Below are 17,419 nucleotides of genomic sequence, written 5' to 3'. Positions count from 1 at the left end.
ATCAAAGAAAAAGAGAGTATATATGTTTAAATTGTACCGCTAATCCGTTGTGTGATCAAGGGCACTGGATGCCCGAAACGCGTCGTGAGGAGTGATTCTATGAGGAAATAAAACTTACCTGTGACTGTGAACTTTCGCGTGGGACGTTGTCTTTCGTGTTCGCCGCAAGGAGGTACAGGAAGTGTTGTGATATATATATATATATATTTTGTTTAAAAGTTCCCTGGGATTCCACATGTGTGTGGGATTGTTCAGTGCTTATGACTGATTAGTATTCCCCTGGAAGAAAACTAGGTTTACAGGTAAGCAACTTTTCCTTTCACCAGTCATTAAGGTGGCCATTGCAAGATGGCAGTTCAAACAATCCAAACATGCTGTGAAACTGCTGGGATAGAACTGGGGGGAAATCTGGAGCACACTTCAGAGGCACAGTAGCATTGCTCAACGTTTCCATAAATAGCATCTGTATGGCAGCTACAAGCTCATGAATACTGAACTTCACAAAACAGTATGTTCGAGGCATATGAGCAGCAGATCACACACTTAGCATAGATCGCCATCTGGTGTTGGGCCCGAATGTTTGCACTTGTTTTTGTCTTGGAAAGGCTTTGGAAGTCACGGGACAGGTGACTCCTCCTTTGGACTATAGTGCGCATGGGCATCGGCTCCATCCTTAGATTGTTTTTTTCCGCCAACGGGCTCGGATATGTTTGTCGTGCTTCAGTTCGGAACCGTTACCGATTCCACTTTCGTCGCGCAATCCTTCACCCTTTCGACGGTATTGTCTCGATCGCAAACCCTAATCGTCGCGCATCTCTCCAAATCGAAGTCCTCTATTCTGATAGTTGAAGAAGGCCTTCGGGCCTACCTGGGCTTTGGTTTCTGGCTCATGGAAAGGACGCCATTCAAGAAGTGTCCTCAATGTGGGTCGAAGTTTCCCCACACCGATCTGCATGAGGTGTTCAACCTCTGACTTTCACCAGTGCACGATGTCAGAGACTGTCCAGCTTGTGCCTCTTTCCGCTCGAAGAAGACCATTCGGGACCGAAGCGCGCGAAGAACCATGGCTTGCTTGTTGACAACCATCCCCGACATCTTCCAAGAGGGCGTCGACGTGCCGGAGCGAGAGCGGGTCGAGGAAGGCTTGGTCAGCGCCTCAGAAGCAGACGACTCCATCGTCGAAGAGATCACTCCGGCGCAGCGGGTCGTAAGTAAGCACGTCTACCCCGACCCCCTCCCTGCACCCTCGAAAAAGGCTTTCACACCTTCACCTTCGGGCCCAGGTGCACACCGAGAGACTGTTTCCCATGCCCCGGGCTCGGCAAAGAAGCCTACTAAGCCTTTAGGCAGCTCGGGCTCGAGTCAGCCTGCCATCGGTACCGAAACACAATCCCCAGCACCAAAAAACAAACCGCCCTCCTCCTCCTCCGTGCTGACAGCTGCTTCCACATCCAAGCACAAGGCACCAAAACCCACAAGCACCAACTCGACACCGAAAAAACATTGGGAACCAAACAAAACCACTCCCAAAGGGCTCGGATTCGGAGCCAAGAAAAGCCTCTGAACCGAAAAAACAACAAGTTCCACAGGCCACAGAGACTATAAAGACACACCGTTCCAAACCAAAACAACACAGAACTGCTACAGAGTCTGTGCCAAAGAAGCCTACGGAACCGAAACGCTCAGCACCGAAAGACCAACCTACAGCAGAAGAGCTGTTCACACCAGACCCTGCTCAAAAGACTCTCATAAGGGATCCTAAAACTGGTCAATTGACTTATAGGAAAAGACCACTAGAGGCACCTGCACCGGCTCCACCACCTAAAAAGAGGGACATTGCTTCATCTCCTCTAAGACTCCCTTCTCCCCACCACATCGTTCCCCTACACCATCTCCTACACTAGTAGACGATGACACGTTGGATGACATGGGGGAGGGTCTGGACGATGTGCCACTAGGGGATCCTAGTCCACCTTCTTCTCAAGACCCCTGGGATGACTATAACATGCCAGATGTCCCTAATGTTCCACAGGATGACATCTACCCCTCCAGGCCTTCCCCTCCAGAGGGGACACCATGGGCTTTAATCAGCTCATCCACAGAGCTGCCCAATACCACGGGGTTGCCTTGCATACAGACCCCATAGAGCAGGACTTCCTAATGGATACATTTGACACCACTCAAAGATCCACCTCAACACTACCTATGCTTAAAGGTGTTATTAAGCATGCACCTGAAGTCTTTAAAGATCCTGTTAGGACTCAAGTTATTAACTCCAGGATCGATAAAAAATATATAGCTGCCCCTGACGATCCAGCTTACATTAAATTCCCAGTACCATTAGACTCCCTGGTAGTTTCCAATGCTAGGAAAAGGGCCAATTCCCAGACATCAGGTGACGCTCCACCACCCGACAAGGAGTCTAAACTCTTGGACGCCTCTGGCAAGAGAACAGCCTCACAAACGACTAACATATGGCGCATCGCCAACACTCAGGCGCTGTTAGCCAGGTATGATAGGGCACATTATGATGTCCATAATGCAGCACCTCCCAGATAAAAACAAAAACAGGGCCAATGAACTCATACAGGAGGGTAAGCTCATCACCAACACCTCTATCCGTTGCGCTCTTGACGTGGCAGACACAGCCTCCAGAGCAGTAAACACTGGTGTCCTTTTGCGTATGCATCCTTGGCTACGCATCTCTGGTTTTAAACCTGAAGTTCAGAGCTCCATCCTCAACCAGCCTTTTGATCAGGAGCACCTATTTGGCCCAAATGTGGATTCAACCCTTGAAGAAATGAAAAAGGATACGGACACAGCTAAATCAATGGGAGCCTTGCAGCTGCAAGCTCCCAGACGTTCCTTTCGTCGCTCACCTTACAAGGGCACCCCCAGAGGCTACTCCTCAGACAACCCCTCCACCTCTTACAAGGCTCCCTCCTAGTCTACATTTACCAGAGGTTACCAGAGAGGAGGCTACAGAGGCAACAATGGCAAAGGCAGAGGCAAGACCAACACCACCTGCTCTGCCTCCGCCCCTACCCAATGACTTCCCTCCAGACCATTCCACTCCAGTCGGGGGAAGACTACAACAGTTCCTGCCTGTCTGGACCAACATCACTACAGACAAGTGGGTGCAACAAATAGTTCAATCAGGTTACTGTCTGGAACTTAATTCTACCCCCCACACATACCACCCAAACAAGGCCCAATGTCCTCAACACTTAGCTCTGCTAAAACAGGAGGTCATATCCCTCCTACAAAAGGGTGCAATAGAACCAGTTTCCCTGCAACATCAGAAAACAGGAGTTTACTCCCTGTATTTTCTCATACCAAAGAAGGACGGATCCCTCGGACCTATTCTAGACCTCAAACCGCTAAACCTGTACATACAATTGCACCACTTTCACATGGTTACACTCCAACAGGTGTGAGAAAGTGCCATCTTTCTTGCATGGTATGCCCCCACTTTTTGCTAAATTGCTGAATGAACTTCGATTGAGTGTACCCTGGGTTCCTGCCAATCAGGTGCCCAGGGCCTATGTTCCTTCCTTAAACCACACAAACTCCAAATTGGCAAACCCTAGCCACATGTCAGCCCCTAGTAAATGGTACCCTAGGTACCCAGGGCCTTGTGGCCAGGGAAGGCCTCTAAGGGCTGCAGCACTCATTGTGCCACCCTCAGAGGCCCTGTACCCTTACACACACACTGCCCTTGCAGGCTGAGTGTCTGGGTGCAGGACAAAACAAAGAGTCGACATGGCACACATCACTGTGTACCATGCCCATCACCTACACTGCCAAGGCATATGTCAGCCACCCCTCTAGCTGGGTGCATTACGCCTATGGTGTGGGCACAGGAGCAGGAGCCCTGTGCCCCTACAGTACCCGGGTCCATTCCTGAGCACTGTGTGCAGTGCTGTCATTTAAGAGTACATGGCGCTGAGAGCTTGTCAAATACGAGCTCCACAGCACCATATTGGCACCACTGAAGCCTGGGAAGTTTGGTATCAAACTTCTCAGCACATTGAACCCACACTGATGCCAGTGTAGGATTTAATGTACTAAGCACCCCAGAGGGCATCTTAGAGATGCCCCCTTACAGCTAACTTACAATCCACGTCTGCTCTGAGGCTGCCCAGGCTGCCACACAGCAGACACGTTGCTGGACCCCTGGGTGGGAGAACCCCTGTTCTCCCGGGCCTGCAACAATGCACATCCTGGGTGAGGTGAGAAATCTCCTCCCGCAGGATGAGCAAAGGGAAGCTTCAAAGGCAGGCCGCCATTTGGAGTTTCCCCAGGCCACTGCAACCCCCCACTCTGGCGGGAAGCTTGGCCGGAAACCCCATACAAGGACAGGGGATGTGCCAGCCTGCCCACCCCACCCCTCAGGTGGGGGAGGCGAGGTGAAGCACATCTCCGGGCTCTCGCCATCTTGAAGATGGGAGGCCCTACCCTATCAGGATTAGGCTACTGCCCCCCTCCCACAGGAGAGAGGCAGGATAGGGGGTGTACCCACCCCAGGACAAGGACCCATTGGTCCCTGGCCTTCACCTACCTGTAACGCCCCTAAATCTAGTATTTAGGGGCACCCTGAACCTTCCTTCCTTAGATTCCAGATAGAAAACTACAAGAAGAGCAAGAAGAACAAAGACCTGCCCTGCAGCTGCTAAAAAGAGAAGAAGACACCAACTGCTTTGGCCCAAGCCCTACCGGCCTGTCGACTCTCGAACCTGCACCAGCGCGGCATCCCTCGTGGCCAGCAACCTCACCAACCCCGGAGGACCTGGCTACCTTTTAGCTCTAAGCCCCTGGGACTCCCACGAGTAGAGGCTCTACTCAAGAAACCTATTTGCTATCCCTGGCACCAGCCCGGGACCGCGGACCCAACACACTCTGCACCAGCCAAGCCTGGCCAGTGCCGGAGTGGACAAAGACCCAGAGGACGACCCCACGGCGACTGTGACCCAGAGTCCGGCACCCAAGGACCCCCCTCGACATCCCGGAAGAAGCCTGCAGCCTCAGAACCAAGTGCCACCCCAGCCGCGATCAACCAGAGGGTAAGATTCCCGACGTCAAAAGGCACCCCTGCACCTGGCGCCCTGCGGCCCCCTGTGCCCAATCCCGGGGTACCCACCTAACCTACAACTACCCAACTTACCTCTCGAAGTGGTGGTGGCACCTGAAACATCCTCGTCCCCGAGCCTGCAGCCTTTTTCCAAACCGGAACATTCCCATTGATTTCCATTGAGCGCCCGAAGGCTCAAAAGCACCCTGCACCCAGCCGCCCGAGTGGCCCTGGCAGTGCCCTCTCTACACTAACCTACTTCCCCACTTGCCCTGAGTAAGTGACCAGGAGCCCAGCTCCCACAGCCGCGTGGCTTGCCAGACAGCAGCCACCAACCAAGGCCCCCCTATCCCTCATAGGATAACATTGGGCCCAACTCTCTCTGCACCCGGCCGTCCTGAAACCGCTGAGGGTGAACCAACTGTACCTACCTGACACTGGGGGACCCCGGAGTCCATGCCCAGAATTTCAACACTGCCAGTCGAGTACTTACCCTTAAACCGCTAACTTCATTTTCCTCATAGGGTAACATTGACTGGCTTTTTCTTCAAAAATCTTCTAAGTGTGAACTTTTCAAAACTGCAAAAATTCACCAAAAATCAGCCAAGTGACAAAAACGAATTTACTCACCTGCTCCTAGGTGAGCTCCCAGTGCTGGATCTTGGTGCCCAGCCCTGACCCTGAAAAGTGTTCACAACTATACTTACCTCTAACTCATTTTTCTCCCATAGGAAACCATTGTCTGCTTTTCTGTGAAATTTCTTCTAAGTGTCTATTTTTGCAAATTTGAAATATTCTTTTAAAATCGTACCAATTCTGCAAACGAAATTACTTACCTGCTTTTGATAAGGACCCCAGTCCTGGGTCTTGGCACCCAGTCCTGGATTACTAAAGTAACGATAAAGTACTCTACCTGCAATGTGAATTTCTTGCCATAGAGATCCATTGAATGTTTTCTTTGAAATATTTTCTAAGTGCTAACTTTTGAAATAGCTAAATATTATTTAAAAATCATTACAGTTATTAAGTCGACTTTCATCACTTGATTCTGAATACTGACCCAAGGCTGGTTCTAGGAGCCAGACCTGGAATTCCAAAAGTAATCTGAAAAGTAATTTATTACAAATAACCTGAATTTACCATTGAGCTCAATGCATTGTTATGTTTAGGAAATAGGATTGTTTATTGCAACCAACTGTGACTGTTTACACAAATTTTTTGCTTAAGACAAAAGTATTTATATTCAACCTCTCATTCTGAGAAAGTATATTTTTACCCCCTTTGTGGTTCTAAAAATAAAACAAGCATATATTTTATATATATAAACCATTGGCCTAGAGTTCAGTTATTGAGTGTGTGAAACCATTTGCTGACTGAGTGTGTACAATAAATGCTTTACACTGTCCTCTGGTACTGCCTTACTGCTCGACCAAGCTACCACTTTTGAGAGTAAGGTCATACCTAACTTTGACCTCTATCAGCCTCTGGGGGACTGTGGACTCTGTACACCCTGTACCTATTAGGGAACAGTATATACAGAGCCACTTTCTCACAACAGGTCCTTCCTCTTCTTTCACAAGGCGACTTCCTTGCTACTCTAGATCTCAAAGACACCTATTTCCATATTCCCATTCACACGGCTCACAGGAAATATCTAAGGTTTGTAGTGGACTGCCAACACTATCAATTCAAAGTACTCCCTTTCGGAGTCACAACAGCACCACGGGTATTCACCAAGTGCCTAGCGGTAGTGGCAGCCCACTTAAGAAGACAACACATTCACGTCTTCCCATATCTGGCTCATAAAAGCCAGCTCATACAATCGGTGTGTTAATCACACTCTCACCACTGTCCAACTACTCCACAACTTGGGGTTCACAGTAAACTACTCTAAGTCTCATCTACAACCGTCCCACATACAATACCTTGTTGCCACAATAGACACCTCAAAAGCATTAGCCTATCCCAACCAGGATAGCAAACATGCAAGCTCTCATAAATAAATTTCAGCCTCAATATTCTGTCCCAGCAAGAGTGTTCATGCAGCTAATAGGGATGATGGCATCTTGCATACTCATAGTACCTCATGCAAGTCTCCACATGACTCCTCTACAGGAGTGCTTAGCATGCCAATGGAACCAGGCTCAAGGTCAGCTAACAGATCTGGTGTTGGTAAACGGTCACACTCCTCGATCTCTGCAATGGTGGAACACCAAGAACCTTTGCAAAGGGCGACCGTTCCTAGAGCCAGTTCAACAGATAGTCATGACAAGGGACGCATCGCTCTCCGGCTGGGGAGAGCACCTATTACATCACACCATGCAAGGCAGGTGGACTCCTCAACGAAAGTTACTCCACATCAACCACCTGGAGCTACTAGCCATTTTCCTAGCCTTAAAGGTTTTCCAAAAACAAATATCAGGCGCAAAGCTGTCTTAGTCCGCACAGACAACATGACAGCCATGTATTAAATACAGAATCAAGGCGGCTCTCTCAACTGGCACAGAGCATATGGAGATGGACTATACCCCAGGGCATCTTTCTCCTAGCTCAACATGTCCCAGGAGTCCAAAACACCACAGCAGATCTGTTAAGCCGTCAAATGCAACCGATTCACGAGTGGGATCTTCATCCATAAGTTCTTCAGCCATTCTTTCAAATGTGGGGGCAACCAGAGATAGACCTCTTCGCCACCCACAAACGCCAAATGCCCAAGCTTCGCCGCCAGGTATCCACATCCATTGTCCAAAGGCAATGCGATATGGATGAATTGGTCAGGCAGATTTGCGTACGCCTTTCCACCTCTCCCACTCATTCCAATGGTGGTGCGCAAACTACAGCAACACTGACTCTCATCCTGGTTGCTCCAACTTGGGCCAGACAACCATGGTACACAACACTACTGGAAATGTCTGTAGTTCTGCACCAGAGACTACACCTCTCCCCACGCCTCCTAACCCAGAACCGTGGAGAGATCAGACACCCGGACCCAGCTCAGCTCAACCTTGCGATCTGGCTCCTGAGGTCTTAGAATTCGGTTACCTTAATCTACCCCCTGAATGCATGAACGTCATTAAGGAAGCTAGACGCCCCACCACTAGAGCCTGCTATGCAGCCAAGTGGAAGAGATTTGTAATATACTGTCATACCAACTACATCAATCCCCTAGACGTGTCTATCCAACTCATCATAGGTTACCTACTTAATCTCCAAAGGTACAATTTAGCCTACACATCTATTAGGCTACACCTTGCTGCCATAGCAGCCTATTTACAAAATAGACAACACCTATCACTTTTCAGAGTGCCTGCCATCAAAGCCTTTATGGAAGGCCTCAAAAGGATAATTCCACCTAGAGTACCACCCTCGCCTGTGTGGAATTTAAACATAGTTCTCACAAGACTAATGGGTCCTCCCTTTGAACCGCTGCATAAATGTGAGCTCCAGTTTCTAACATGGAAAATTGCTTTCCTAGTAGCTATCAATTCTCTTAGAAGAGTTAGTGAACTGCAAGCGTTAACTATTCAGGAACATTTCCTACAAATCCATCACAATACGGTTGTTCTCAGAACCAATCCAAAATTCCTCCCTAAAGTAATTTCTCCTTTCCACATCAATCAGTCTGCAGAGTTGCCAGTGTTCTTCTCACAACCACAGACAGTCGCGGAAAGAGCTCTTCATACCCTAGATGTCAAGAGCATTGCTCAGTTACATTGAAAGAACACAACCTTTTCGTAAGACCAAACAACTTTTTGTGTCATTTTCACCACCACACAAAGGCAACCCCATATCGAAGTTTGGGATAGCTAGATGGATTGTTAAATGCATACAAATTTGCTATCACAAAGCAAAACGTATTTTATCTGTTCCTCCTAAAGCCCACTCAACACGAAAGATAGAGGCTTCAATGGCATTCTTAGGGAACATTCCCTTAGATGACATCTGCAAAGCAGCTACATGGTCTATTAGGCAAACCTTCACAAAACATTCTGTGGATGTGCAAACAAAACAAGCTAGTGTGGGCCAGGCTGTACTCAAAACACTATTTCAAACTATTGCAACAGGTACTGGTGGTCGCCGCTAAGGATGGTTACTGCAATACAATCTATGCTAAGTGTGTGATCTGCAGCTCATATGCCTCGAACAGGATATGCTACTTACCAGTATGCATCTGTTCTTGGCATGTAGAGCTGCAGATCCACACACGCCCACCCGCCTCCTACCTTTATCTGTTCCAGTACTATCTTATTTAGATATAGCATACATGGGCATCTTTCTGTCTCTTACAAAACTCAATTTCCCTGCTGTCAAAAAACAATCTGAGGATGGAGCCGATGCCCATGCGCACTATAGTCCAAAGGAGGAGTCACCTGCCCCGTGACCTCCAAAGATTTTGCCAAGACAAAAACAAGTGCAAACATCCGGGCCCAACACCAGATGGCAATCTATGCTAAGTGTGTGGATCTGCAGCTCTACATGCCAAGAACAGATGCATACTGGTAAGTAGCATTTCCCTTTGTGGCTATTCAGGCCTACCAGGAGGTGCTTGTGGGACAGAAGGTACTAAAACACATGTTTGGTTAGAATTTAAACCATCGCCCTCAGTCTACCCCCCCTTTTGACTCATTTCCACCCCTCTCTCTTTGCATTATCTCGGTGAGGCACCCTTTTGGCCCCCTCCCTCTGACCTGTTCCATCTCTATTTGCGACCCGACGCTGTGAGGGTGACCGGCGTTGAGGTGGGTGATCACGGGTACACCACCGGTTTAACTTCTGACTTTGTTTGGTGTCGCCTGCCAGTACTTTACTCCATGGCCCTTTCCGCTGATACATGATCTGCATTCTAACCCCTTTACTTTTTCCCCCTTTTCCCTCTTTGCTCCATTGGTCTTGATTTTGATGTTATCTAATTGCACTAACTGATGTAACTGTAACTGATGTAACGTTGTAATCCCTGTTTTAACATCATGTAAAGCGCTCTGATACCTCAGGGTCTAGCCAGCGCTATATAAAACTCTTCAAATAAAATAAATAAATAAAAGATCTATGCTGCACTAGAGGTGAGAGAGTCCGGGTTTGAGAAACCCTGGGGCCCATGCATCGCTTTAATGGTGCAGGAATACACGGAACTCACTTGCCCTAAATTCTTAAGGGTACTCCATCTCACGTCCTCCCCTACCCCTTTCTTATATCATAAGCCCATTACTCAATATACAGCGTTTACTCTGGCTGATTAGTAGTGCACACACTGGGTGGTGAGGTGGATAAGAGATCGGGAAGACTTTGATTAGTGACTCTACTGTGTTTGGGTATACAGGGTGGGTTCAGGGGGCCGGTGGGTATCTGCAGTTGAGATGGGAGACTCCTTGCACTGTTCCTTTTCATGCTTTACCTTATTGGGTACACCGGCCTTTAGATGTAGATGGCACATGTAAATCCATAATCCGACTTAAATCATAAAACATCTGTTTGAAAATACTCTTCAACTTTGTCCCACCTAGGAGAAAGAATCCCGCTAAAAAAATCAATGCACAATGTCAAGCTAAAAGATATTCTCACTGCAAAATCAGTGGTACTTATTTGCACGAATAATTTTTCTGCTTAAATTATTTTCTGGATTCACATGTGGCCCTCCTATCTCCTCAGGATATTGGGTTAATTGGAGGAAGTAGGTGCGAAGAATAGACAACTCAAAGAATAATGAAAATTGCCTAAAGAGGAGGAAAGAATCTAAAGATGGTGACCCAATACAGTGGGTTCCGGCATGTATGTCTAGCATCATAGATGGGTGGACTTGCCACCAAACCTTCGACAACGCCTAATAGAGGAATAAAAATATTAGAAAAGACAATTCCAGATCCAAACACTAGATGGTTGAATAATGCACAGCATATGAATCATGGAAATTCTAAGATCTCAAAACTTTTCCTACAGGTAACTATTTTGATTCTTTTCTTGCCTCCCTGGAAGGATGCCCATAGGTTGGTTTTGGAAACAGGCCTAAGGATCAAGAGTTAGTCAATGTAAAAGTAGTTTTATCTTTTTATGCTTCCACCCACAAGTTTGATTGTAGATTTGTATTATTTAATAATTCATCATGCCTTCTGAAGGTATGTTCCTGGTATAGATGCACAGGGCAGCTACTTGAATCATCCCACATATCCAAAGTATTGTTCTATCACAATGTCCCAGTGCTGTGCCAGGTAGCATTATAATTCTGTATGCAGACACTGCAGACATTTTTAAATAGAATTTTAGTTTTCTAAAATGTAATGTGGTTCTGCTGTCCTCACTCAGATATCCACATTTTTTAAATATGATGTTGAAAAACATAATAAAACCATACTAAAAAAGGCTTGTAAAAATGTTCAGGTTTGAAAACAGTTGGGGACCCATTCCCAAGCTTAAACCAGGAAAAGAAAAGCAGGTTCCCTAGGTACACTATCTCGTGCCATTCTGCTGCCTACTCTTTTTTAATGTTTATGACCTAGGCTGTGGAAGGGGACATTGAGGTGGTGACCCCAACTGTAACATTGTCCTTGGAGAACATCTTCCTAAGCTGCCTCAGTTGTTTACCCTATTTTTGCTGCTTTCTGTATCATACCATAACTTGTGTGCAATTATGAGACACCAAAAGCTAAACTTAAGACAGCAGAAGTACTGATACATAGACTGTTGGGATCAATTTACTTGAAACAAAAGTTTTTCTTTTTTTTTTTTTTTAATAATCCCTGCATAGATCCACATGTAGGTCGTACCTTTAACAAGTGCTGTAATTTATAGGTGAAGTAGAGTAGGATGCAGCAGAGGACCAGTCCTTAAGTGAAAATTTTGAGAGGACCTTTTGAGAAGCTTTGGTTTTAAAGTAGTGAAGAAATAAAGTGATTAACTTTGCGACAATTGTCTCCTGCAAAAGAGTTGGATGATCAGTCCATCTTGAGCACAAAGGTAAACAGTTATTCATTACGGTGTTTATTCGCATCACAGGTTTGTGGTTGAATTGCCGCAGTCTATGCAGCTAGCAAAATCTTGTAAAAGTCATTTTGATGTATAGGATAGTATTACTTAATGTTGTCTTATTTGATGCAGCTGAAATAAATGTGAAGTGTGACTGAGGAAAATACGTAGGAAGTCGGGGAGACGTATGTGCAATCCTGAGACATCAAGCTATACTCCATGAACCAGTAATACCTTACCGATAATGATAAACATTGGAATGTTTTACTATTACTGGGATTGTCCTCTCCACTTTCACATAGTACACTTTGATCCTTTGGTTGGGTGAGATGCAGATGTGTATATTATCTTTTACATGGAACCAAAAGAAACTTGGAACAAAATTGGCGTTCATATACGAGGCTGAGGTAGTTGATAGCGACTTGGTGCTAATAGAAAATTGAGATGTTAGATAAGCCTCCCATATTGATACTTTAACCCAAACTTTCTCAGTAGGGTGACTGTTCTTTGGGATAGTGCAAATTGATTTTCTGCCTGTAGTAAGAACTCACTTTGTTTGAAGAGAGTTGGTAAGCCATGAATAGTTTTTTGCTAATTACCTTTTACCAACATTTTCCTTACTCTTGTCCTGCAGGAATGTCCAAAATGCCATGTGACGATTGAAAAGGACGGGGGCTGCAATCACATGGTGTGCCGCAATCAAAACTGCAAAGCAGAGTTCTGCTGGGTGTGTCTAGGACCCTGGGAACCACATGGATCTGCCTGGTAGGTTCCAATCCTGAGGCAGGGGTGAGAGACACTTATGACTTTGAGTATATTCCAAACTTGATCAAACAGTTATTTCCACCCATAATTGATAGACTGTAAGCTTGTTTCAATAGATATTTTTGTGCCCCTCGAAGTCTACGGATAGTTAATAAGCTGCCTGGTTTCTCACATACCCAAATTGCATAGTGTACACAAGTGGGGTTTAACATGAGAAGAGTGAAGGAAAGATGCCAATCAGGTTTTTAAAATTACAATGTTGTAGTTGCATGTGGGAACGTTTTTTCCTAACTGAACCTAATGTCAATCAAGAAAAATCCCAGCCAGTTGTATTCAATTTTATCTTTCCACCATAATAGGAATATTTGTGGACATGTGAATAGTGTGCGGTTTTTCTTTTCTTAATAAATCTCCTCCAGTGCTTTCAAAATAAATATGCATTTTCAAGTGTTTGTTTTTTAACTACTGCTGTGTGAAGAGAGCTTAGTTCAGAACATGTCTTGATAACCTAGTGCGCATTTGAAAAAAACTTTGACTCATCTTGTGAACTGTATGTAAAAATATGAAAAATTGTAGTCTTCATTTTCTTTCTGTATCCATGAACCAATACAACTATGGGCTAACATATGTAAAACTGATTTAATGTGTTGGTAGCAACCGAATTGAGTAAATGGAAGGAACGTGAACTACAGGTTACTTAATTCCCCTTCCATGATTTAGTAAAAAAATATCTGAACAAATATTAGCTATCAGGTGGAACTTCAATCCTACCTACTAAATCGAGTATTTGTAGACCATGCCTGTATGCACATTCTTGCAAAAGTAGCTTGTTATGCCAAGTTACTATGTATGGAGTATTCAAATAAGCACTGCAGCGCTGAGGAGCAAATAAGAACTCAGTCTGAAATGGAATAATGATTTCTGAGAGATTTTATAATCTTTCCTTACATAGAGAACTAGGTTTGCGTGACTGCACCTTTTGAAATATGTTGGTGTAGCTTCACAAGCAAACCTAACTTATATTCTCCTTTGTAGTAGGATTCGGCAACGGTGATTACACTTTAGGTCCAAGGGTACCCTCTAGCATCTTATCTTTTTTAAGTGAAATCTAAAGGATGGAAAGAGATGTATTAGCATCACTTGGGATAAACCTTGAGCTTTGATTGCTAAAAGATACAATTACTTTTATCCAGTTAGACATTCTTGTCTTTCACATTGAGCTTTTTCAGTGATTTCTCTTTATGGTCATTTGAAGATGGAGTTGGAATGTTTAAAAAATCCAGACCATCATTTTAGCTCATCATAAATAGTGTATTTCAAACACTGTTTAGTTAAGTAAGCACTTATTTAGCATTGTAGGTCCTGCAATGATAGTCCTAAATGTAGAAAATTACCACCTATGCGTGTGAAAGCAATCTTTACTTGATGGTAGATAAAACGTTCTGTTGGCACTTTCTCCAGTATATAGACTGCATAGTTTTGAGGGAAATGTATAAAGGCTTTAAGACCACATTGGACCACCTAGCTGAATGGAGATGTAACTGTATCCCAAATAACCTTTTACCATCTCTCTCTGATAGCGAAAAAATGCAGGAAATGGGTGTCAAAAGGTCACGTTAAAGAGTTGACCATACCTATGAAAAGTATCTATCAATCGAGATTTGTAAAGCGCTACTAATCACCGGTGTGGGTATCCAGGCACTAGGTTCTTGCTGGGCTCAGCTGAAAAGCTTTGTCTTGAGTCCCTTTCTGAATTCCGGGAGAGAGGATGCTGTTCGTAGGTGGAAGGGAAAGTAGGTTTAGGACTTGGCGGTGAGGTAGGATAAGGAGCGTCCTCCACTATAGATTCGGTGGATGCGGGGAGTGCGTGCAAGGGCGCAGGAGAATGTTGCGCAGGTGTCTTGAAGGGTTGGTGGAAGTTCAGGCAGTGGTCAATGTATGCTGGTCCTTGGCAGTGGCGTGTATCAGCAACTTGATTTGTCATCTTTTCTGGATGGGGAGCCATTGGAGGTTCCTGAGGCGGGGGTGATGTGGGTCAGCTTTGGGAGGTTGAGGATGAGTCTGGCAGCAGCGTTTTGTATTGTCTGGAGTCTTGTCAGGAGTTGGGTGGTGATCGCTGCGTAGAGTGCACTACCGTAATTCAACCAGCTGGTGACTAGGACTTGTGTGACTGTTTTCCTGGTGTTGACTGGGAGCAGAGGAGACTGTTGATTTGGCATTTCATGGTGAGTTATCTGTCCAGGATGATGCCAAGATTGTGGGTGAGGTCCATTGGTGTGGGTCAGAGTTCGGAGAGTCACCAGGGGTCATTCCATGGGGAGGCAGTGTTCCCAAAAATCAGCATTTCCATCTTGTCCATGTTTCATGCAGGTTAGTCTCATCCAGTCTGCAGCACTGGTCATGCAGTTGTGGGAGTTTCTCCGGGTAGTGGTGGGGTCTTCTGGGAGCAAAAGAATTAGCGGTGTCATCTGCATAGGATATGACGAGGCTTTGGGTTCTGATGATGTTGGGCAGGTGTAAGTGTTAAACCGGGTGGGGCTGAGGGATGAACCTTGAGGGGCGCCACAGAGGATGCTTGGGTTCGATGATGAAGGATGGTAGACAGATTTTCTGGGTACATCCTGTGTGGAAGAATGCTATCCATCTGAAAGCATCTTCCTGGATACCAATGTAGTGGAGTCTCTTGGTGAGGGTGTGGTGAGATACGGTATCGAATGCTGGTGAGAGGTCGAGGGGGGGTACGGATGTCATTGGTTGCAGCGATCAGGGCGGTCACGAGCTGTGGTTAGCCGCGGAAGCCGCGTTGGGGGGAGTCCAGTGAGTTGTTCCTGTCCTGGTGTTCAGTGAGTTGGCAGTTCATTGCCTTCTCAGGGTCCTTGGAGAGGAAAGGGTAGCAGAGAAATGGGGTAGTAGTTCTTGAGTTAAGGGTCAGCGGAGGGCTTCTTGAGGTATGGTCTGACCCATGCTGGTTTTCCAACCATCGAAGAAGGTGGCTGTGATGATGGACCATGATTGGTGTAGTATCGTCTTCTGTGGTGGTGCAGTGGATGGTTTCTTTGTGGATGATGACGACACCGCCTCTGTGTTTGTTGGTGCTTTCCCTGTGTATCAACGTGTAGCCGTTGGGTGACATTATGCAATGTTGGGGGTGGATGAGGGGTTAAGCCAGGCCACTGTAATGACAATAACATCGGAAATGAAGATAGTGTCCCAGATTTCCGTGGGGTGTTTGCAGAGTTATGAGATAGTGAGATAGTTTAGTAGTTTTGGGGAGGTCGTAGTTGGTTGGTGGGTGGGAGTGGTGTGTGTTTCTGTGATGGCCGAAGGTTATGATTTGCAGGTAAAGAGGCAGCGGCAACAGGTAAAAGGTCCTGGCATTGATAGAGGATATGTGATGCAGCAGTTGTTGCAGCGTCTGTGGTCCAGGGCTCAGAGCTCAGCAGCTGAGTATATGTGGGTGGTGGAGGGGCCAGGAATCCTAGCATTGGACGCAGTTCTGGCGCAGACTGGCACAGACTGGGCTTACCTTTGGCACGTCTGCACTGCGGCTGGCATAAAGTAGGTCCTGGGTGGGGCTCTGGGTTGATGGAAGCTGGTACGGCAGGAAACAGGCGGAAGACCATGTGCGAGTCAACAAAAAACAGTGCGGCTACGTTGACAACCCACAGGCAGCAAAGTGAACAGTGAATCCAGACAAAAGCAACACAAAGGGCAAGAGACACAATATAAGAATGCAGGAGTGAGCGGTCAGGCGGGCTAGCTCCTATACAAAAAGCTTCAGGAAACAGGCGGAAGACAACAATGTATGAGTCAACAAAAAACAGTGAGGCTACAGCGTTAACCCACAAGCAGCAAAGTGCACAGTGAATCCAGAAACAAGCAACACACAATATAAGAATATAGGCAGCAAAAAGGACAAGCAGAGGAAAGGGCACAAGCGGAGGCGAGACAATGCCGTAAAGCAAAATGGTTATCCGGTCAGCATTCCCAGGAGATATGCTGATGCAGCAAGAGCTGGAGAGGATCGAGAATGGTTTCTTTAAGACATATGCTGTACTGGTAGTTGGTTTCAAAGCTGCAGTCTATCGCTCCCCACCGTCCACAGGTCGAGCTGAGAGGATCTCAGAACACTTCAGTATTGTTGTTGCTGCTTGAGGTTCATAAGATCCATACATAGCTGTATCTCAAGGGTCCATAACAGGACCTTGTGGTGGCATAGGACATTTAGGAGATTGGCACATGAGGCCTTGGAGGAAGATTCAGAGGCTTGAGTAGTTCTTGAATCGGATCTTCAGCTGGAATTGTGAACCTCGGAGCTGGTAAAGGGCAACTTTGCTCCGAAAGACCAGCCTTGTGAGCAGTAATGGAGTAAACTGATGCTGAAGAAATTTGATGTCTATATACTTGTCATCAATCTCCTCTGTGACGATCTCAACATCCTACATTTAGATTTCCTATACTGCACGCGAGACTTTTTGACGTAGTGTCATAAAATAGAAAGTATTCACGGCGTAGGACTAGACTTTGGTGCTGAAGACAGTCAGCTGCTTAAATGAAACCATGGGACTCTGGCATCTGAGGCACCATTAAATCGTCAACCGAGCGTTTCAGTGCCGATGGTCTTGA

General features: G+C 46.2%; 1 protein-coding gene across 4 annotated transcripts in view; it reads left to right on the top strand.

The window, feature by feature from the left end:
- The window catches only part of ARIH1 (ariadne RBR E3 ubiquitin protein ligase 1), a 557,709-nt gene that overhangs the window by 463,371 nt on the left and 76,919 nt on the right, over positions 1-17,419 (top strand). For all 4 annotated transcript variants that reach the window (XM_085643928.1, XM_085643926.1, XM_085643927.1 and 1 more), the window contains exon 10: positions 12,663-12,793. In XM_085643928.1, coding sequence (XP_085500054.1) covers positions 12,663-12,793 — 131 coding nt within the window. The remainder of the gene's footprint in view (positions 1-12,662; positions 12,794-17,419) is intronic.

Source organism: Triturus cristatus, chromosome 3_1 (assembly GCF_964204655.1).
Source record: "Triturus cristatus chromosome 3_1, aTriCri1.1, whole genome shotgun sequence".
In the NCBI taxonomy this organism is placed as follows: domain Eukaryota; kingdom Metazoa; phylum Chordata; class Amphibia; order Caudata; family Salamandridae; genus Triturus; species Triturus cristatus.
This window is presented reverse-complemented; position numbering and strand designations above follow the sequence as displayed.